A 23,407-nucleotide genomic window follows, 5' to 3' on the forward strand; every position below is an offset into this window, starting at 1 on the left:
AATTATCGATGTTGTCTCTAATTTTTGTTGACAGTGCTCTTATTCTTATCAAAAGGCTATGCACCAGGGGGGGGGTATATGAAATATGAAAATTTGAGGGGGGTGAAGGGGGGGGTATATAAAATTTGAAGGAAAAGAGGAGGGGGTGAAAATTAAGGTCCCCCAAGAACAATGGGGGGTTGAAAAAATTAAAGGCAAAGAGGAGGGGTGAAAACCACTACCTCTATCTCGAGAGCTTGAAAACAAGAACAAATCCCTCGAGCCCCAGAGGCCACCACTCCATTGGAGCCCTAAGCACAGTACTCAAACAATTAAATAATCTTGACTTCCCAAGAAAAGGGATGTCAACTAAATTTCAAAGAAAACAATGAAGAGAGTCGAAGAAAGCAGTTGTTGCGTCAGAGAAGTAGCAACGAAGAGAGTCAAGGTTAGTAGTTGTTGAGTTGTAGAAGTGCACACACACACGGGCACACCTTCCACCCATTGCCCATGCACGACACCTACATATTTCTACGGGTGTCATAATTTTTTCACTTCTCACAACTTGTGGCACACATAAACACCTGCACCTACAACTAATATCATCTTCTTTGGATAGGGAGACCATGGTGTTTGGGTACAAGTTGGACCCATAGTATGATGCATCATGTGGAAACCTCCAACCTTGCAAGCAGAAGGTACCTCCAAAGTTCTCAAATACATGTAACCTCTACTTTGACTCTAATTCCTCACCACCACCATAATCTCACCCTAGCCAACATTTTTTCCATGAAGAAGCCTCATCTCTTAGCATCATGCTGTGACATTTGAACATACAATCATGTCATGCATCAAGAAGATCCGAACCCTGCCATCTATCTATGCAAATCATTCCACGGTGACCCTGGCACTCATTCTCCACAATCACAAGGTACAAACCATAACTACCTCATGTTGAAAGGTCTACATCACTCCCACAACCATTGGAAGCCTAGCATGAAGAACTTCTACATCGCCTATCACCTTTCCATCATCTCGCCCACGCTGCATACCATCAAGGCTATCCAAATCTTTCCACCACTTTTTCCCTCATCTAGTTATGGGTTGATCCCAAACCAACTTCATGGCATATCCTAGACCATCCACACCCTTCCATTCCGCCACCACCTTCACCACCGACTTAGGTGATGCAAGATCATAGTCACCATTAGGAACTTAGGAAGGAGGGTATGTTAATAACTTCATAGGTTAATATGGTTTCACCCACCTGACCTGTCGTTAAGGCGCTTTACTATCTTACTTGCTCAAATGGAGACTTATCTTTTGCTATCTTACTTGCTCAAATGGGAATTTATTTTTTGTAAGATGACACTCGAACATGTAAAGCAACCTTACCATGTGCTTACTGTCAAATAGGGAAAGACTACGGACTCTATATATATGTAGTTGCTTAAGGCTAGTAATAGAGGCCGGATCATTTTAGGTTTGGTCGATGTAGTGTGAAAACTAGTCACTTGTATAAAGTAATTTTTTATAATAAACAATAGATAATAATTCCCTTGCAATAGTTTACTTCTTGCTTTTCTCTTGTATTCTATTGGATTCATGTGTGCTAGATGGATGCTTGCTTGAATAGGTTTGTTTTTAGGATTTCTAGTTGGATTAGCTTCCTCTTCATCACCCGCTTTTTGTGAGAGAGAACCATCATGATGAAGGACCATCTCTTATTGCCTCCATCTAGGTATAGAGAGCTCTCCCTTACCCCATTAGTAAATAAGGGGCAGCATTCTAGTGTGAGAATAGAGTGAGGACACAACGGGAGGAGTTAGTGCACCCACATAAGAAAGTTGCATTTGCAGTCTAAGGTAAGACCCGACACATGCTTCCATAAGGCTAAGGTAAGTACTTTGATGTGAACACAATCCAATTGAATAACTCAAATCTGGCCTCAAGATAGTCATATAAATCAAACTACCTACTTTGCACTATACATGGTAGAGTCCTCCAAGAGCACCCATATCTAGAGACAACCTCACGTGTTCTTCTCCAATGGCCATAAGATTGGCTCTGATACCTTGTCCAAAGCATACTTACTCTACAAAATCCAAATCTTATTACGTGAGCTAATCAACTCTATACCCAAAAAGTATCACAACTCACCCAAATCTTTCATTTCAGACTTCTTCTTAGGAAGCCTCTTCACCTCGTGAGTTGTCATCATCACTGTCACTTGTGATAATCAAGTCATCAACATAGATGACCACCAGCACCCACTAGCACAATCCCTCTATCAGTATTTCTCACATAAATTGAGAAGTACCTTGTCTAACCATGCTCTAGGTTCTTGCTTCAAGCCATACAAGACTTTCTGCAACCTATAAATAAAATATGTGTGGATGATCCTCATATCATGGTGAGTGCACAACATGTAAACTTCCTCGTGTAACTCACCATGTAAAAATGTATCCATTACCTCCATTTGATGTATCCATTACTTCCATGTGATGTAAAAATGTATCCATTACCTCCATTTGATGTAAAGGCCATTTGTTAGCTGCATCTATAGAAATGTTTTTTCATCCTAGCAACCGGATTAAATATCTCCTCATCGTCAATGCCATAGGTCTGTGCATATCCCTTGGTAAACCAATTTTACCTTGTACATCAACAGAACCATTTTAACATTTATGCTTCACTTTGTAGACCCACTAATATCCAATTTCCTTTTTTTTCTTGGACAAAGGCACCAAATCCTATGTCTCAATAGCATCTAATGTAGCCTTTTCTTTATCCATGGTATGTTTCCAATGCTAAGCATGTGGACTCTATTTGTTATATAACTTTGTTAATATATGCATAATGATGGGTTGTATACCCATCACATCCGATCATCAATCCTTTTCATAACTTCAAAAATTTGATTGAATTTTTCAAGGTACTAAATGGGATCTCCAACTCCATTAAATTTGGTCATCATCCTTGAGATGTGGAGTGCCTTTGTTTTACCCTATTTTGAGCCTCTAGGTGCTATGTTTATGGCCAACCCCACCCCCCCTCCCCCTTTCAAACAACATCCTAAGCATGCCTTATATATATTCACATGGTGGTAGAATGTAACAGAAGGGGGGGGTTTCAAATGCCATCCTTGAGATGTAGATTCACTTTTTTTTGCCCAATTTTGAGTCTCTAGGTGCTATGTTTCCACCCCCTCCCGCTTTCTCTGATTTCAAACACCATCCTTAGCATGTCTTCTACATATTCACATGGTAGTATAATGTAAGGGAAAGGTTGTGCAAAACCCAATATTTTTGGGTTTAGGGTTGTGCCATGGGGTTTAGGGTTTAGGATTATGCCATGGGGTTGGGTTATGCGGTCTCCAATGGCACTTGTTCTATGTATACATAGCTCTCAGGCTATAGGGACATGATATATGCAATTTCTCTAGTGGATCCCTTGGTTTTGAGGTAGTCACTGTCATTGTTTCTTTACCCTTCCTCTATTCCATATTCCTTGAACTGAGCAGAGAAAAATTGAGATATGTTTCTGTGGTGAAGAAGCTTCTATAATGGGTTCCTTGAGAAGGTGGGACCCTTGCTTGCATTGTGTGTAATTGTTGTTGAGTGTTTTGCAGAATGCTTATCCTTGATGATAGAGCAAAAGAGACATATACTTACTAAGTGTTTTGTGAAATGCTCATCCCTAATGGTATATCAAACGAGACGTCTTGATTTTTATAACTATAATTTTTGGGCTGATTGGGCATAGCCAACTTGGGACAAATCCAACTCAAAATCGACACTAAATGTTTGATTAATTGTTGTGTCCAATACAGTTTAAGCACTTCCTGAGGGAGGGAGCCTTGAGATTCCTAGTCCTCGTGCTCCTGCTCCTTCACTAGAGCTTCGCGTAAAGATAAGACGGTTTAATGCCTTGCCCTCTTCACAAAGTTGATGGCATTGTTTACTAAGCCAACTCATGAAGCTACTAGAGTTTGAAGGACCATGGTGGCAGCTCCCATTTCCAAGGGTTCTATTATTTCTCCACTAGATATGCTTTTGATTGGCCCATTTCTTTCCAAAGCTACTTGCTTGAGGTGGATCTAAAGGAGTCTTGCCTTCTTAACTTAGGGGAGCACTCACTTGAATGCTGGTCATTTGCATGAACTAAAGGCTAGGTGAAGGTATAGTTTGATGCACTACATTTGACGCTATTGTCATTTCCAATAATTATTCTAGATCGCATCATCAAAAGGTTTTATTCTACTGCATTTGACTCTATTGTTGTTTCCAATAAGTAGTCTGAATCATATCAAAGGGTTTTCCTCTAGTGAAATGCTCTCTCATGCTTCTTGAAGTAGGTCAAAAAAAGAATTCACAACACTTGTATTCTGAAAATGCTACATGTTTTTTTCTAAGTTTTTGGTTTTTTGAAATGTTTTTCTCCTAGGCTCACGTCTCTAGGATTATGCATGTGGGCTCACATGTGTAGGCTCACATCTATAGGCTTATGCCTCTGGTGGACTTATGCCTAGTGGACTCATGACTTTTTTGTATGAAATAGGCTCACATAGGTCTAGTGAGCTAGACTCATGTCATGCCTGGTAGGTTCATGTCTTTTGGACTCGTGTCTCTAGGCTCATGCATATAGACTCATGGATTTAGACTCACGGATGTAGGCTCATGTCTTTAAGCCTTTAGACTTATGTCTAATGGACTCAAGCCATTAGGCTTACACCTGCATATGCTCACATCTATAGACTCACGTGTGTAGACTTACGCATGTAGACTCACGTCTGATAGATCTAGATTCATGTCTTTAGGCTCACGCCAATAGGCTTATGCCTCTAGACTCATGCTTCTAGTGGACTCACTCCTTTTTTGCTCACATAGGTCTAGTGAGCTAGACTCATGTCACGCTTGGTACATGCTCACATCTTGTGGGCTTACATCTCTAGGCTCACGCATGTAGACTCACGGATGTAGGTTCACGTGTGTAGACTTACGTCTATAAGCTCACACCTTTTTTGTATGAATAAGGCATAAAATTTTTAATTTTTATGAAATAGACCTACTTAGGAACGGACTTTTATAGTATAAGCCTATAACAAGGTTTATGGAGAAATTATTGGGAAATGATTGTACTTAATACTCAAATAATTACCAAGGACCAAAATTTTACTTTAGAATTGTAGCAAGTTCGAATTGTATCACATGAAAATCTTAATAGGATATGGGTAGGTATGTCTTTACAAGTCCTCAAGGTAGTTTTAATTGGTTGGTATAATATTAGGGATACCTACCTCTATAACTCATGTCTCCAAGCTCATGTCTACAGACTCATATCTCCAAACTCACACGACTCATGTGTCCAGGATCATGTCTATTGACTCACATCTTTTTTAACGGGACTGTGTGCTCAACAATGCATGAAAAAATATGAAATGCATGAATAAAAATACCACTCTAATCCACAGTTTCAATGGATCGCAAAGTACACTTAAATATTGCTTGTCTTAATGCAACAAGATTAAAGCCTTATGGGCTTTAAAGTAATAAAAATAATGTATACCTTGTTGAGCTTTATAGGCTGCTACGAACTCTCATAGTATCGAAGTGAGTTGTATTCCAATTGCCTTCATTTTCATTTCTAATTTTCTTTAAATTCTATCACCATGAATTCCACCCTACTCATTATCTTGTAGATAATACAACATGCACCTCTTATGGATGATTACATGGGTTTGAGTTAAGTATCATGTCTTCAACAAATGAGAGCCTTGATCACCAATGAGCTTAATGGGACAATCATATTTCTAAAATATGGCATACAATGCTATCGTACCAAAATAGTGCCATTGATTTTTCCTTGTTATCCTTTAAGGCTTTGGCTTTTACCCATAATCAATTGCCAGTAAGACATACTTGTTTTTTTATTCTTTGTCTTAAATGATCCCACAAAATCCATGCCCTATTTTTAGAAAGACACCAATGGGATGACGCGTTGTGGTATTACATCCATGATTGCCAAATGTCATAACCATTGACAAACTTCACTTTTTTACAAAATTTGGCCACATCCTTAAGCAAAGTAAGCCACACCACAACTTGACTTGATGTACTTTCTTATCCATAATTACCACAAAGAAATGTCCCCTACTTGAGCTCTAGATAATACTAGGAATTGTTCATGTAATCTCACGCATCTTCTCAACACTTGATCCACAACCATCCTCCTATAGAGCCATCTTGTGTAGCCAACTAACATAAGTTCTAGTCTTCCCACCTTCACCGAACAAGGACATGGGTTGATATTGTGTAAAAGAATGATTCGCAAACCAAGTCAATGGGCCCCACTAATGAAACAAAGAAGAGTTGGCATAGGCAACCCATACACATTTAAGGGCACCTTTTAGCACACATGAGTTTAATCAAATCCTCTTCCTACGATGCAATTTGGAGATAAATTCAATGGAGAATGGTAATGAAAGAAATTCATTTATGCTACTTTTCCTCTTCTTCTCTAACCTGGAGATTAGCTTCAAGGTTGATTTGATACTTTGTGTCTAATCATTCCCAAACTAATATTTGAGTGCAACCATTTTCAAGTGGAAAGGATATCTTATATCACTTGCAAGGGCATAGTGTATCTTCCTCGACGCCCATTTGGACACCCAATCCAAGGTATCTACACATGTATGTAACATTACAGGCAATGTACCAAACTTATCTAAGCATCTTTGATCATTTAACCTTTAGCAATCAGCATCTTATGTCAAACTGGAGGTTAAGCCTACTCAAACATGATTGCCTCTCATCAAGGGAACCTTACAAACATGAGCTAGTTTAAATCGGTGTAATTCTTACATGTAGAAGGTGGTGCATTGATTTCCAATATCCCCACTCAACTCAATAAGACCTTAGCATAAACTACCTCTTCAGTTTGATGCCAAGTCAATGGAGATGTCGTTACAAAAGAGATCTCCCAAGACTTTATGTCAAGATGTTTGCACGCTTCTCAATTCATGAGAAATAGAATATTTTGATCTCTACATCCAAGGGAAAATTATATATTGGAGACTTACTTACCTAACATAGCACTAAAATGAGTAGGGAGCAATACACAATTGCTATGGAGACAAACTTACCTACATAACACTAAAATGAGTAGGGATCAATACACAATTGCTAGGAAGGTGAGATGACTTCCAAAAGTGGCTCTACAAACCATGGGAGGAACATTCGGGCACCTCAATCTGGTCGTGACCAACCTTACATCACAACTCTCAACAGATTTATGTGGACTATGTAAAGTTGAGGGGAACATAGTCCACAATTAGCCACAATCTTTGGCTTTGGCACCACCCATTGTCTAACCACTACAAGACTACTTTGTAGCTTCGTGTGACTTTTTTTTTTTACATAACGTATAATGGTTTGATCAAGGTAGCTAGTTTTTTTTCTTTTTCTCACCACGCGACCTTTACAGCTCGAGCATTGTGTGCGCGCGCGCGCGTGCATGTGTGTGTGTAAGAGAGAGGTCACACGCGCGTGCATGTGTGTGTGTGTGTAAGAGAGAGCTCACACGCCTACCGACCTATGCACCTGCGACCGACCTGTGCGCCTATGACCTATCCAACTGCGGCCTGCTGTGTCTTGCGATCTATTGGCCTGTGACCTACGACCTAATGTGTGAACTGTCGTGCACCTGCATCTTGTGACCTGTGAGACCACCTGTGATCTGCAACGTTATCCATCACGTATTTCTACAGCGCCCCGCCCTGCTTCTGCTGTGTCAACCTACCTGCATGCCAAACTCTACTTTGGAAATCAAATGGTGCATAGCATGTTGTTTTTGTGCCTCTTTTTTTCTTTCCACCCAACTTCTGCCTTTCAATTCTCTTGGTACAATCATATGCCCACCTTGTCCCTCAGGTAATAGGAATAGGTTTTTTATACTTTGGGACACGACTTAACCTATGCCCTCGTCCATTGCAATGGAAGTAGACGAGGTTCATATGGGTGAAGCTTACAGTGAGTTGAAATAAGGTGTATTTGCTAGTGCATGCTACACGTGTCGTAAATTTGGTCATATGGCCACTCAATGTCCCATAGTGTTGCATCCTCCACCGCCTGCGTCGACACCAAATGTCAATGTGAAAGTTCAGGCACCTCCTGTCGCGCAGGTGGGCAAACCGATAAGGCAAAAAAAGTAGCCTCATCTCTTGCAAATGCAAATGTATCGTATTCACAAGCTATGCAAAAAGGGATAGAAAAGGGAAAAGAAAAGTCCACAAATGATGGTTGGCAAACACCTAAAAGACCAGTGTCGCAATGCAAGCAACCGTTGCCAGCAAGAAATTGGGCCTTGGATGCTTCCTCATCGCACATGGCTGCATTAAATTTGCAAAATAATATTGTGGAAAAGAAGTGGGAACAAATGGTGGAGCTACATAGAGAGCAAACTCTTATGGAAGTGCAAGAGATGGAGTTGCTAATGCAGGCACATGAAGATGCAATACAAGAAAATATGTTACATAATGATAATGGGGAACACATCTAAATGGCAGATGCCTGAGCAAGCCGTGTCATCTATTTTCCTGTACATATTTTTCATGGTAGTCCCTTTTAAATGCTTTACATACAATGTCAATGGCCTCTATAATGTAAATAAATGGAGGCATTTATGGTGCTATGTAAATATGAGGAAACCGGATATAGTTTGCTTGCAAGAACATAATCAGAACGAGTTCATAGAGCAAGTAGGTCACAGCTGTTTATGGCATCTTTTATGCGCGCGCCTAGGTGCCTATTCAGGAGTTGCCTTGCTGGTCAAACATGAGTAGCAACCAATTTTAGCGCATAATATCCGAATGGTTGCTAGTTGTTAGTTCAATCTTTGATAAATGCTTAGATGTATGAGTTTGCAGCTCTTTATGCGCCAACCACTTTGGCCAAGAGAGCAACGTTATGGAAGGAGATTCGTGACTACCCTTGGTTGCATAATTCTTTCTTGTGTGGGGATTTTAACAGTGCCCCTCAGCAAGGGAACAACTTGTCTGGACATTCGCATGTGCTAGCTTTTCTGAGAGGTTCCGTTGGAATGCAATGCTAAATGCTTTACATGCTGTTAATTTGTGGACTCACATGTGCCCTAGGGTGTCCGGCTTCACTTTTCACCATGGGCTTTTTCTCGATATAGAGCCCACCTGGATAGATGGTATTTATTACATGCGGATCAGTTTGATGATTTTATATGCAAAATTTGGGTGGATCACTCACAAGTGTTATCTGATCATGTACCACTATGGTAGGGCTATACTTCGAACTACAATTAAATGATTGTCCTCTATACCGTCGTCGTCCGCTTCTAATCAATAACTGTTACCCCTCGCATCACATTTTTCATAACTTGGTCAAAGAGGTGATTACACCGCTAAAGTTGCAAATGCTACAAAGTACGGATGTGGCCTGGTATCATTTTATTCAAAGAATCCAACTCATCATTGGAGACTATGGTCGCTCGTATATGCATAAAGAAAAACAAAGGGTCCATAATGCAAAAGCAACTTGTCAAGCTATGCCAAAACTTGCTTACATGAGGAATCTTTTGATGTTTGAAGAGGAGGATTTATACAATGCAAATGCAAAACATGTCCTTGCTAAAAACGATAAACGTAAGCTAGAAAAATGACCAATCAAAGCGAGGCAACGACCATTCAAGGATGAGGAATGCTCTTCAAAGGTTTTCTTCAAAAGCTTACACTTTGAACAGCCAAAAGACACCATTAGACGTGTCAATACCTCGACGCAAACTTGGACATGTTCCAAACAACAATTCGCTGATAAATGTGTGTCCCACTATGTGGATATCTTTGCTAATACAGGTCCTACAAATGCACAAGTTCAGGAAGCCATGGATCAATTGCTCTCACATGTTTCATGCATAGTACCACAGAAACAAGCACTCTCTATGAAACAATGCTTCACAAAGGAAGAACTGCAAGAGGCAATACTCATACAAGCGCTTCTTTGGCCAAGAAAGCAATGCCAAAAAGTATTGTATATATGCAATGAGAATGGACTCCACAATACAGAGTCTGTGGCCAACTTCAAGTATTGTAATTTAGCATTTATTCTTTGCAAATCCCAATCAGCCTAGAGTTTGAACAACGTGTGCAATGCAAGTGGGTAACCCAAATGTCTAACCAGTTGATTGGAAGGAACAAGAGTCCTTGGTCACAAGACACTGTGTCAATCTTGAAAAGGGATAAGCTTGGATTTACGAAAATGAATTTGCAGTCGTGTAGCTATACCAAACATATCCAAGGCATCCATTATAACGCGGAGATCATGAGGATCATCTCATGGCATGAAGAAGGAATCGTCTGCATAAGCCTGTGCGAGAAAATGCTTGCGAGATGGCAAGACCGAAGACCACGAAGTGCATCTTGTTGAGTAAGATGATTCATGTATAGAAGCAAGGGATGAGTTGCTATGGCGTATAATAAGGCACTAAAAGGGCATCCTTGATGCACAGACTTACCCAAAAACCACGAGTCAAAGATTTCACCATCAAGAATATTTGATGCCTCATTGCCTTGATACAACCAAAACACAAGATTGGACATCTTAATTCTGAACCCCATCTTGCACATGGTCTCCACATTAAAAGGTCATTGCATTGTGTCAAAGGCCTTCTCTATATCAAATGCAAAATAAGCACATCTTGTTTTGTATATTTTGCGTAACTGGCTATAACGAGAGAAGCAAGATGGCTCTCGCCAGGTTAAAGATTATGGAAACGGCCAGGGTTGCTTGGAGGAATCACTACGAGACTAACCGTCTCGACTGGAATACCTAGACCTGGACCGATCTTAAAGCTTACCTCAGAAAGAGGTTTTGTCCTCCGGTCTTCCTTGAAACTAAAATGAATGAGTTCTTGGAACTAAAGCAGGATAGTCGGACAATTGAAGAGTACCATCAAGCTTTTGCCCTTCTCCTCAAATATTCCTCGCACTTGGATGAAGAGCAGGTGATGGCCAGGTTCATTTGAGGAATGAACGAGCCATTGGACACCTTAGTAAAGAATGCCAAACCTATTTCAATGGCCAAAGCAGTAAGAATGGCAAAGGACTTTGCCAAAGCCTTTGTTGTTAAGGCCTTGTGTAAGCCTTCATAAAGTACCCCTTTTACTCCCTTGACCAACCTTTTGGTGACCAATTTGTATACGACGGGGCATTAGGGTTATTGCCCACCAATTACCAAAGGTCTCACACAGGCTCTTTTTTTTGGAGAAGTTTACAAGTCCTTGTTTTCATGAGTTGGGCATTTTCTAAGTACGCCAAGCATCATTTATCATAAAAAGCAGCACATGTTTGAGCTCATTCTAGAAGTGCAAGAAGAATTCCACAGTTAAACCATCCTAACCTGGAGATTTTCAAGTGTCACTGTACTAGAGATACTTTGGAAAACGAAGCACAATACTAAAGGCCTCAAATTGCTACGAAAGGACAAGCTATGTACACAAAGAAATCATGAGGAGCGTCAACATTCTCGACCTTCATACTCATGTTATTGCAAGGAAAGCCACTTTGCTCGCTGATTTTATAGCTCAAAAACAACCATGGGCAGAGATGTTGGCAGCCATGTGCACCACTTTGAAGGTGCATAGACCACAGGTTACTGGGAGGTGGTTTCGAGCACTTTTGAGGAAAAATCCCAAGCTGCCCCTACAACTCTAGGCTACTCATGGACTGGAAATTACTGACAAAGAAACAAGAATGGCATGCAAGATCACCCAAGGTTAGAAACACCATGCGGCTCGAAAGTATATATTGGAATAGGCTGTGTCGCGCTCCATTAGACCTTCTTGAGCCACAGAAAGCTTTCTTCCTGTTACAAAAGGGTGTACATTTCATGGCGGATGTGGTCAATGATGAAGGCTATGTTATCTCCCTCCCAACAGCACGTTGGAGGTATGTGCTAGGCATGCACTACTACAAGCCTCTATGGCATCTCATACGCACCCTCTTATAGCCTCTTCAACCATTGCCTCCGGTGAATCTAAGGAGAGTTAGAAGGATCGGCGGGTCACTCCACCTCAAGCTACGAGGTTACATGAACTAACAACTAAAAGGATCTATATCAAACTACTTGCTCTTCCTTGGATCACAGATCATGCTAATGCACTTTGGACAATGCACAAAACATATAGATGGTGGGGTGGTTGTTTGAGGAGCATATAGAAAAATGGCTTGCCATTGAAAGAAAGACTATTCCTTTGGAGATTCATTGTGGAAGTTCTACATATCTGTGTATTCTTAGAAAAGAGGCACATCGCTATGGCAAGATGTCACCGCCGCTGCATACTACACAATAAGAGTGCCTCATTTGCTATGCTCCTTGTGCCCTCCTAGACAAACCGTCAGGGCATCTTTGCACGTAATTCCCGAGAGCTCAATTTGGAAAGACATTCTGGCTTTTCGCTCAGATTCCACAACGATATACAAACTTCAAGGTATTCTTTGCGTGGACTACTTTTTGGGCAATACCGACAATATTGCAAAATAGAAAACAGACACATTCCTCTTATCGATACACCTACTTCCAACCCTTGTTGATACAGTCTCTACATGATTGCCGAAACTTGCAACAAATAGACAACCAACAATGCAAGGCCTTCTTTGACTACTTCTAGGCAATCAAATTTCTGGCCCGTATATAGGGGGGCCTCAATTGTATCATGATGTTTTGTTTGTGGGTTTTCACCTTGCAATGAGGTTTCCCACTACAAGTAAGATAAGAATTACTGAGAGAGAGAGAGAGAGAGAGAGAGAGAGAGAGAGAATGTGGACAAGTTACACATTAGATCAACCAATTTGAATTAAAGGTATATTTGAGCTATGGACCTTACATCCATAGCTCTCAATTGATCTATGTACACTATGTAGACCAAAGGATACAGCTTTGGTGGCAGAGATTGTGGTCTACATACAACAGCACCAACAGTGCATGGGTGGGTATCCCAAAGAGGAGCAATGAGAGGAAAGGAAAGAGGGAGGAGAAGAGAAAGGGGGAGGGAGGGGTACTTAATAGAATTAGCCTAGAATTTATGGACAGGATAAATAGGACTGGTTTAGATGACCTTTTCACTTTTCCTCTAGCCTTCAGCTTAGGGGTTAGACAAAAGGATTACCTTGGAAAGAAGAAAAATTTTCAAATCAAATTTTAGCACCAATGGCACAAAAAGGCTGACCAAAAAATTATCAAAATGTCTACCTTCACAAACATCTACACACACACACACACACACACACTTTGTAAGGATTAAAGAGGAGAACCAACTTAAACTAAGTGTACATGCTATTATTGTTTTTATCCAAAACTGAGTGTACTTAGCTAATTCAAGAAATTCTGAAGATCATTATTGCTGAGCATGCTTTGCCGTCATAATAATAGGTTGCAAAAAATGCTCCATATTGATCAAAGGATGCAAGCATACAACACTATGAAACTATGTATAAGGTTATTTTGAGTGAAGTTGGTAAATGCAAGAGCAGTCAAGAGGCTGCGAGCTCTTGTGCCAGCAGCAAGACATTATCCACAAGCACGTCAATACATCATATATATATTTTATCCAGACCTATAACCACACCCCCCCCCCCCAAAAAAAAAAAATAATAATAATAATAATTAATTAAAAAATTAAAAAAAAAGGAAAAGAGCAATGGTGAGCACAGATGACTGTTTTTATTAATGGATAGTAGAGGGACGCAAAAATCAATTACAAGAGTTAATGTAATCACATCCTCTCGCACGACCCAAAAAATCAATTGGTAGAAGCCCTCTTTGTAGACACTATTTGATTTTAACCAACCACTATAATACTGAAAGCTGTGCTTTCGTTCTCCAAAAAGGCAGCTTTTTCTGATGAAAATATACACACAAAAATGAAACCAAAAATGAAAAAAGACGATGATAATATTACAATGTGGGAGGAGTTGAACAAACATCAACCCCATCCTGACAGGAGGAAGAGGGAGGGAGGGAGGGAGGGGGGGGGAATGGGGGGGGCTCTCCACAGCCTTGTTGGAGCCCAACTTCTACAAGACAATATGCAACCTCCTCAACTCAGCCTGAAATGTAGGGCTCGCACTCAACATGCGGTACGCCAATGTGCGTATATCCTCCCGTGAACACTCTTTTGAGATGCGAACTAGCTCCCACAACGCGCCGCCAGCAACCAGATCCTTGGCATTCACATCTGGAAAAGACAAAAACCGCTTTGGCTTAGCTCTCACACAGAAAAACTTCAGGGAATTTTGTAGCAGAGAGATCGGGGTCTGACCCAGATTAGGTTCCAATTTCAAGGTGCTATTAATCCAGTGGTTTTATTGATCTAGTCTCAAATGCCCACATAGCCTCTTTGCTTAACTTATGGATTCAGCATTCAAATCCTTCTCATACAACGCATGTCATATAGTACCTTGCTGCGCCAAGTGACAAAGTGCCAACTCTATATGGCGTCGGATTGGAGATGCTTCATTACTAGCATTGGCAACTATCCATGGCAAGGCACCCTCGTCGATTAGCAGTGACCGACCTGTCTTTGACCCTGCAAATAAGCTTGTATGATGAAAAATCCCTGTAATTGACAGGAGGTGGACAGCTCTCCAAAAACGTGAAGCCTAACAGAATTTGAACTTCAAATATACAGTAAAACTGGAGTCCTTGAGGCTTGGCTACCTTGCGCAGCTCCTCGAGACTCACACTTTGCAAAGTTCGCAATCCCTCTGGCCACTTGAGCAAGGACATCTGGATGCCTTGATTTGACCATGCTCAGAAGCGCCCTGATGCCACCTTCATCCCTTAGCTTTAATTGCAGCTTGTCTGAAGTGATGGAGTAAGAATCATCAATTCCAGTCAACTGACCAACCCTGAGACTCTTCAGCAAGCAAAAACAAAGACCATGTATGTGTACCATTTCCACAAAGATTTGCTATTGCACCAGCAACCATGCGGAGGGTCTGCGGATCCTCTGCATCATCTGCTGTCCTTGACAGCAAGGCAATGCCCCCTTGAGACATTATCAACTCTTGATTTGTCTCTGCAAAATTTTAAAAAAATCAGCAAACTCTAGACTTCAACACCTAAATGTAAGAATCCTATCACGTTTTCACATCACTTGGTCGTGTGCAGGTAAGTACTCTTTAAGCATGCCATCCAATCGCTTCATGAGCTACAAGTGGTACCTGCTATATAAAGAGTAAAGAAGACCTCCACTTCTCTTACAGCTATGCAATCCAGTGGCATATATGACCTTTGCTATTCCGTAAGTTTCATGAATATGGTGTAGTTTAGTGGAAAAACTGATAATTGGTTCATTAATCAACACACAAGACAATTTCCTGCAAATCTGGCCGCGAAATATGGAAGAGCACCCTCAAGCATGTAAAAATTTACGCGTATAGACAAATTATCAAGCATGCAGGATGTAAGCAGCAGGATGTAGGCATCAAGCATGCAATGCAATGGAATACCTCGTGTGGTACAGCAAGCATGCAATTGTATGGATTGCTTCATGTAGTACACTCTACAATATGTATTAGGCGCATACACATTGGGATAGACCAAGGACACTTAACCTTATTACTGCACCCTCTTCTGAATATGAGAAGTCATGATCACAAAGTATCTTGAACCATGTGTCTCCGTGTTTTTGTACCAATTCTGCATTAGTGCCACTCCCTGTCAAGGTGAGGCAACGTTCACACAACCCCATTCCTTCAGATGCTGAAGAGACCATAACTCCAAAACCCAGAGGGCCGTCAAACAGACTTATTTTTCCCCAAGGATCTAGAGGTAGCAGACAACAATTGCTCACATGTTTACAGAACTGTTCAGGCTAGTCTTTTGCAGAGCAATCAGAGTGACTAGTTTCTTCCAATGAATGTGGAAATTTCAGACACAGATTGCTCACGTGTTTACTGGCATGTCGACAGAACTATTCATTACTGACATGTCGGCAGAACTACTCACATAGTGTTTAAAAATAGACCTGAAGTATTAATAACCATAAAACAGACAACTAGCGTCAAATGAACCCTTCCATTAATCAATTTATATTCCCATACATACATACACATGTGCCTACAAACATGTGTGCCAGCAAACAGATGCATGCACAGTAGCAGAAACCAGCACATACCATTCATAGCTAGATTGGCTATGGCACCTGCTGCTACCCGACGGATTGTCTCATCTTCAGAACAATTCAACAACATCAGCATTGAGTTGAGCCCTCCTGCCTCCACTATCTTCTCCTGATTTGCTTCTGTTTGGGAAAATAAAAAATGACATTCGATATCACCAATAGGTTCGAGCATTTGCATCACATTAGTATCCTTCCTATGTATTTAAATCAATTCAAAACAAGCATACCCTCTGCTGCAAGATTTGCAACCACTTTTACAGCATGCACTCGGATGTCGACGTCCTCTGACTCTAGTAACGACAGCACCTTTTGCAATCCCACTGCAATAGACTAACCATAGTTAGAAAACCAATGCCTAGATAACAAAACCACAAGCCTACCAAAAAAATCATCGAACCTTTACCGTGCTCATGGGGCTTCCCAATGGTTAATTTTTGACCAATAGGACTCTCAAAATTATGATTCGCACTCTGTGAGCTTTTGTGACTTTCCGATCCAAATGAACTCCGTCCAGAACTTAATTTATCAGGCATCTTTTTGGCCTATCAATTACAATCAGTATTTCAAAAACTCATTGAACATACACAAATGGCGTACACTCTATCCTTAAAAACCAGCTTCATGCTTATTAAAGGCAGGCAAACAACTTCTTCTTTGAATTTCAGGACATGTGTCCACCTCATCAGCTTCGAAGCTAATTTGTAGTAGCTGGTTTCGTAACTGCTTAATTTCATCTTCAAGTCTTCTCCTTTGTTTTGTCTCATCTTCCAATCTCATACTAAGCATCATGAGCTCCTGACCCTGTTTACCCTTGTCACAGACCTCAAAGAGTTCAGCAAACTTCCTTGAATCTTAAGGCTGCACTTTCAAGAAAAAATAATGACTTCTAGAAGTACACAATAATCCAAGGAGCTAGTGAAAATTTTCAAATGGAAAGCCAATGCTTGTTGCAGATGATAAACACTTTACCTCCAGACTCCCGTTCTCGTTTTTAGAAACTCCAGAGCACATTGCACGGAGTTCCCTTTCTGCCTGCAATCTCAGTTGACTTTCATTCTCTAACTGCAGCTTTAATTCCAAAATTTCGTCATTAAGCTGCTTAGATGGTTCAGTTGCCTGCAATATTAAAATGATTTAACCACCATTCAGTATGCTAAGAATTGCACTTATGGGTGTATAACAGGACTAAAAACAAAATCGATACCTCTCTCTGCTCCTGTATGTCTTGAATGGTTGCTCTGAGTTCATTCTCCATTCTTTGCCTTACTGTCCGTTCACTTTCGAGGTTCTGCATGGCTTCCACATGCTCTCTTTGATATTTAGCCCTTTCAGCGGCCATTTTCTGTAGCCCACCACAAAAATGTCAGGTCACAAAGAAGATTTTTATTTACGAAGCAGTTTATCATTCCACCAACACAACCAAAAGAGCTTACCTCCAGAGCACTTGCAAGGTTTCTTTCAGCTTCTTCAAGCCTGTCTTGCAGCTTTTCCTCCACATCTAGCATGAGTTTTCCCTGTCTCTCATTTTCTGCTATCAGCCTGTCCAGCTCCATCTCCAGCCTACGACAAAGGCTTTTGTAATCAAACTCTTCTTTAAGCTTCACCATGTTCTCAACCTTCATCGCCTGCACTGCATAGAAGTGACATCAGTATCAACCTAAACACAAATAAATTCAAATGCCTGAAAGTTAATAACACATGCCTCCCTTCCGCCTTTGCTTTGCCCCTTCGTCCTCCATTGCTTCACCATTCTGCCTGCCTCTCCACTTCCACTTTCTCCTCTCCTCATCCCAACCCCTCACTGTACCTTTTCAGCCTGCTACCTTCCCCCCCTTCGCCAACATTCCTGCTTCTGCCCCACTCCAGCCTCAACCCCCTCCCTATGCGTGTGTACCAGATTAAATATCTCAAAAACTAAAACTCAAGGCCCCCCCCTTTCCTTTATTAAAAATAAGTGTCCCATGGAAATTTGATTACCTGTTTTAATCTTTCAAATAATTAAAAAACTCACAAAACTAACCTTGAATATACAAACTCAGGTCCCAAATGTGAAGTTGGACTCCACAAAACAGACGAGAGGATAAGAGAAGGGCAGATAAGAGTGAGACAGATAGAGAAAGGACATCATACTGAGGACTAAAGTTGAGTCCATCCCACCCGGTTTCCCTGTAGAGTTTGATTACCTATTTAAATGTCTTAATGCACATAACAGAATGGAGGATAGGATAAGGTCAGATAAGAGAGAGACCGAGAAAGGACATCATACTTGGGACCAAATCTGGGATCCACCTCAGCAACCACCAACCCCCAAAAAGTTTTGAAAATATAAGCCATTTTCAGCTATACCAACCGTTCCAAATATGGACAATATTGTAGAAAAAGGAGTTTTGAGTTGACCAGATCAGTCCGTCAGGGGTGTCCTCTCGCCCCGTTTCTTTTTCTCTTCTTTGCTGAGGCTATGAGCATGTATCTGACGGCACAGGAGGTTGGTTTGAGAGGACTCCAGATCCCAGTCCGGGGGGGAGGACCTGCTCGATGCTGAGTTTGCTGATGACACGGGTTTATTTCTGCATGGCCAGGAGGCCAATCTTCAACGGGCAGAGCAGTCGCTTCAGGTTTTTAGTGCAGCTTCGGGAGCATTGATCAATTGGCGCAAGACAGTGGCCTTTTGGATCAGTAGCGCTCCCACTCCGGCATGGAGCCCAGACCCGGGTTTTAGATGGATTCCTCCTGGCACAGCAGTGCGGTATTTGGGATGCCAGATTGGACTAGATTTGTCACCTGAGCAGCAGATTGCCCCGCTTCTTCTGAGCATCCAGAAGAAGCTTTTGTATTGGAGTACACCTCGGCTATCCTTGGTTGGGAGGGTGGTGGTGGCAAATCAGGTGCTTTTAACGACCATGTGGTACATCACATCTTGCTGCATCTTCTCGAGCTCTTGCATCAGCCAGGTACAGAGGCTGATCAGGAACTTTCTTTGGTCTAGGCGGGATGGTCAGCCAGCCCGGGCTAAGGTTGCTTGGGCAGTTATTACACTTCCGCTGGCCCAGGGGGGCTTGGGCATTATAGATCCAGTGGATCAGAGTAGAGCCTTATTGGGGAAGCTTATTGTTCGGGGGCTGCTGCCAGGCGCTGAGCCTTGGAAAGAGCTTCTTTTTCAGCGGCTGCAGGCTCGGGCTCCCCCAACAGGGGGCACTTGGGCACCAAAGATACTATGGACCTTCATAGAGATGAGGAGGACAGGCCTCAATAGAGGATGGGAGGACAAATTTGCCTTGAGCATCCTGCGAGCTTGGGAGTTGCTGAGATCGGGACTCTCTCAAAGACCTCCTTCTTGTGATGAGGAGCGGGCCAGACAGCCGCTCATCTGGAGCCCAGCGGTACGCACAGAGCAGGGGCATATGCTGGGTTCTCGGCCTCGTCTAGCCTGGGGACCATTGGCAACAGGCCCAGCACGTAGTTTTGGAGACTGGCAGGCCTTCTGCAGTCTCCCAGAGGAGATCCAGGTGGAGAGGCTGAGTCACTTCAGAGGGGGGCTGATTATGAGGGATGACATTCAGGAGGCACTCCCAGAGGAGTGGTTCACGCCTCTCGAGCCAGTGGCCCCACGGTGGATGGGAGCCTTTACACCGTTGGAGATCCTGATAGATGTCAGAGCTTGCACTGAGGATGGTAGATGCCTCTACTATGAGATCCAGGATGAGGGCAGACTTCAGAGAGTGGAGGCGGAGTCGCCTTTGGTTGGAGAGTGCATCTTTCAGAGGATACGGGTAGTGGTCGCCGCTTCCCTGAAGTGGCATATTGATCTAGACCCTGCAGATGTGGACTCTGATTGGCGCGGCTCCAGTGGGACCCTGGCGAGTACGAGTGGCATGATCCTTATGCATCCCCCGAGGCCACAGAGATCACCCTTTTCCAGCCTCAGGCGCAGCAGATTTGGCTACGGATGCTGCGCATTCTGGCCCCCCTCTCTCCAGAGGGCATGTATACGTGGGGTGCCGCTGCTTGGTCGACTTCGTCAGGGCCTGCTATGGGCTACGAGACGGAGCAGGACAGCCAGGCCATCACATTCATTAGGGGCCAGCCTCGCCTTGTTCCTTCACCGGATTTCTCGTCCGCCGGCCGGACACAGGAGAGGGATCTGCGATGGGAGCTCCTCAGCAGCCTCACCATCTGGTTCACCTGGAGAGCTCGGTGTTTCAGGCCTTTGAGGGAAGACTGGAGCCACCAGCAAAGACTGTTCGGGGGATTTGGCAAGAGTTGATCCACACCCTGCGAGGACAGTATGACCGCATCCGGGGCGACTCGGATGAGGCGATCTTGCGGCGCCAGGCCTTTCACACCACTTGGCGCAGCGCCCCTTCTATACCCTACACGCGGGTTCCCCCCGCTGTGCTTACACACCCAACTTATGTCAAGCTAGGCCCCACTACCCATTAGACTTACCTTTTGACTTGTGCTCCAACTATCCTATCCACTGTGAGCCATGAAACTCTGTATAGCAGCTGTAGCACAGTTTTCCAGCCTTCCATACAACTCTGAAAACTTGCCAGCCCATCGAAAGTTCTTCACAGCAGTGTCCTTACAACTGGTCACCAATCCTATGGTCAACACAGCCATACACTACCCCTGCAGTACATGGCGTCAGATGCATTCACTATCCTTCCTGATAGCAGATCACAGAAGCCTACACACCTGGCCCAACCACACAGCCCGTACACTTCTTGAACATGTTCTTGCAGCTGCAAGAGGAAAGAGACCTGGATACATGGATGTGTACATGCCTCCCAGTGCCCCAGTGGTGATTGGCCAGCTCAGAGTGTCATCACACCAGCTTGAGATTGAGGCAGGTAGGGCAGCACGTATCCCCAGAGCAGAGAGGATATGCAGACTATGCCAGGAGGAGGTTGAGAGTGAGGAACATTATGTATGCAGATGCAAAGCATATAGTGTCATTAGAGAGAGATACACCACCATCTTCAGTGGACATCCCTCACTCTGCCAGATCATGGAGTCCGCAGACCAACGCAGATTTGGCCAGCTCTTGCTAAAGACAGCGCCACAGAGAGACACTGCTCTACAGACTCATACCACAGGGAGAGGTGGGCGATAGCTCCAGCTCACTGATTTCTTCCAGGGATCTATCCCAGTGCCTACCCTGACACAGGAGGGGGTTACACTTCAGCGCGCTGCGGACCTCCGAGCCAAACGGAGACCGAGAGCACCAGGCTACCAGACTCCCAGACTACATCAGAGGAAGATCACAAAGATACGGGCTCGACATCACCACCATATCCAGGAGCAACTAGCTCACTTAGACTCACACCCGGAGATCATGCTCCGAGGTATTTTTGCCTCGCCATCGCCTATGTATCACATATTACACCCCCATTATGGTACTAGTTGGAGCTAGACAGATCTGCATTGCATTCTTGTATACCCTACGCATATAGGTTGCATACTGAGCCTCTAGCAATAGTGCTCCATCCATCACACCCCCCCACTAGCTCAGCACTTTCATAGTTTATTTCATGTTCATTTTGTCCTTTTTTTTTTCTGGACATCTAGAGGACATTGACAGTTGTACATTGATTTGTCTCATAGGTCGAGTTCGGCCTCTAGTAGACGTTAATACGGCTTTCTTTCTTTCTTTCTCATGGATTTTTTGGTGTGGTTCAACCCACCTTAGTTGATGCTTAATCTATGTTGCTAATCACCATGATCAATCCCATATTAGGATTTCTCAACATGGTATCAGAGCTAGGATGGACTCTTGATTATAGTAAATATCTATGTATAGTAGTTTTTATGAGAGTTCATTTGATTAAGCATATTGTATGATTTTGCATTTTTTATTATGAAAAAATTAAGCACACTCATTATCATATCATTGCATGGAGAGTATGAAGCTACCAATGGAGTTGCAAGAAGAGAATCTTGCGTTTTAGAGATCATAAAGCTGCCTACAAAGCTGAAAATGGAGATTTCAGCAATATAAAGGCCTTTGGAGTCTATATCGTCAACAAGGAAGCTACCAAGGAGACAATGGTGTCTCAAAGATAAGTTGTTTTTAAAGTTTTGCGGCTTGCCTCAAGTTTATGAGCATAGGAGATGCACATATGTGTTTGGAGCATTACAAGAATGCTCTATATGTGAAAGGTTGCTACATGAGAGGATTAATGAATCCTACAGCCATTGCATTATGGTAAGGAGCATGTTATTTGACCATGCCCATTTTAATTTATTTTCTAGGCTCTAACTAATTTAATTAATTTTTGGTTCATTTTTGTATGCGTAGATATATATACATATGCACATGTATGGTAAATTTCACAAGAATTAATTTCTTAATAAAAATCCAATATAAACATTTTGTACCTTGATTTTTTTTCAGGAAAGAGACTTCTATTAAGTATGAAAAAAGGCATACAACAATCACAGCTATAAGCCGGAATAGAATAGAATCACCCCAATATGTAAGGTGATCTCAACCACTGAGGAGCATCATGGTGCCATGAAAGACCTGTGGGACTAGAGGAAAAGAAAATGCCATGGTCCCACTCCCGCATAAATACAACGCGCTTTGCCTACACGGAACGAGAAGACCCCTAAATACGAGCCCAAGTGGCCATGAGAGGATGGATGATATCACCCCATATAGTGCTAATGCACTAAGACTCAAAAATCTGGATACCCTCAATAGCCTCCATGCATCTAGCTCTCCAGATCTGCCATGCTGTAATACTGGCAATAATCTCCTAACAGGTGTCAATCCTCTGTCTGGGGAGTGTATAATGAGAGTGAGGGACATCCTGCAACAAATCATGCTGGGCAATACCTCTACGAATGAAAATAGCAATACTCCTCGTAGAAAAGCTGCGGACCAGACTAGAAAAGCCAAGCTACTGGCCCCCAAGTAACATGCATGGCGCAGCCACTCAATTTGCCCATAAGTTGGACTATAGAACCCCAAATACGCTGTAGTGATGCAGACCTATAAACAATGTTGTACAGTCTCAAAATTTGCCGCACATCTCGTGCACGTAGGTGCTACACCGAAAACCGATCTCCACTGATTGGTGAGGAGACCACCATGTAAAAATAACAAAAAGAAATGAAAGATCTGGCTCCTTCTATATGAATGACAAAGCCTATGCTAATATCTGCGCTATATCGCTAGAGAGATGTCATAACTCTCCCAATGAGGCCTAAAAAT

General features: G+C 42.6%; 1 protein-coding gene across 5 annotated transcripts in view; it reads right to left on the bottom strand.

The window, feature by feature from the left end:
- Positions 1–13,704: 13,704 nt before the first annotated feature.
- LOC147604282 (kinesin-like protein KIN-UB) overlaps positions 13,705–23,407 on the bottom strand; it is a 78,563-nt gene continuing 68,860 nt past the window's right edge. For 2 of the 5 annotated variants that reach the window (XM_086795643.1, XM_086795647.1), the window contains exons 9-19: positions 17,625–17,816; positions 17,396–17,533; positions 17,161–17,307; positions 16,870–17,001; positions 16,595–16,733; positions 16,419–16,511; positions 16,186–16,311; positions 14,959–15,084; positions 14,724–14,867; positions 14,464–14,592; positions 13,705–14,241 (exon numbers count right to left, since the gene is read on the bottom strand). In XM_086795643.1, coding sequence (XP_086651769.1) covers positions 14,081–14,241; positions 14,464–14,592; positions 14,724–14,867; positions 14,959–15,084; positions 16,186–16,311; positions 16,419–16,511; positions 16,595–16,733; positions 16,870–17,001; positions 17,161–17,307; positions 17,396–17,533; positions 17,625–17,816 — 1,527 coding nt within the window. In that variant the 3' untranslated portion in view covers positions 13,705–14,080. The remainder of the gene's footprint in view (positions 14,242–14,463; positions 14,593–14,723; positions 14,868–14,958; positions 15,085–16,185; positions 16,312–16,418; positions 16,512–16,594; positions 16,734–16,869; positions 17,002–17,160; positions 17,308–17,395; positions 17,534–17,624; positions 17,817–23,407) is intronic. The other 3 variants (XM_086795644.1, XM_086795646.1, XM_086795645.1) reach the window with 3 other exon arrangements.

The sequence above is a fragment of the Cibotium barometz genome, chromosome 62 (genome assembly GCF_041138505.1).
Source record: "Cibotium barometz isolate CiBa-2024 chromosome 62, ASM4113850v1, whole genome shotgun sequence".
Taxonomy (NCBI): Eukaryota; Viridiplantae; Streptophyta; class Polypodiopsida; order Cyatheales; family Cibotiaceae; genus Cibotium; species Cibotium barometz.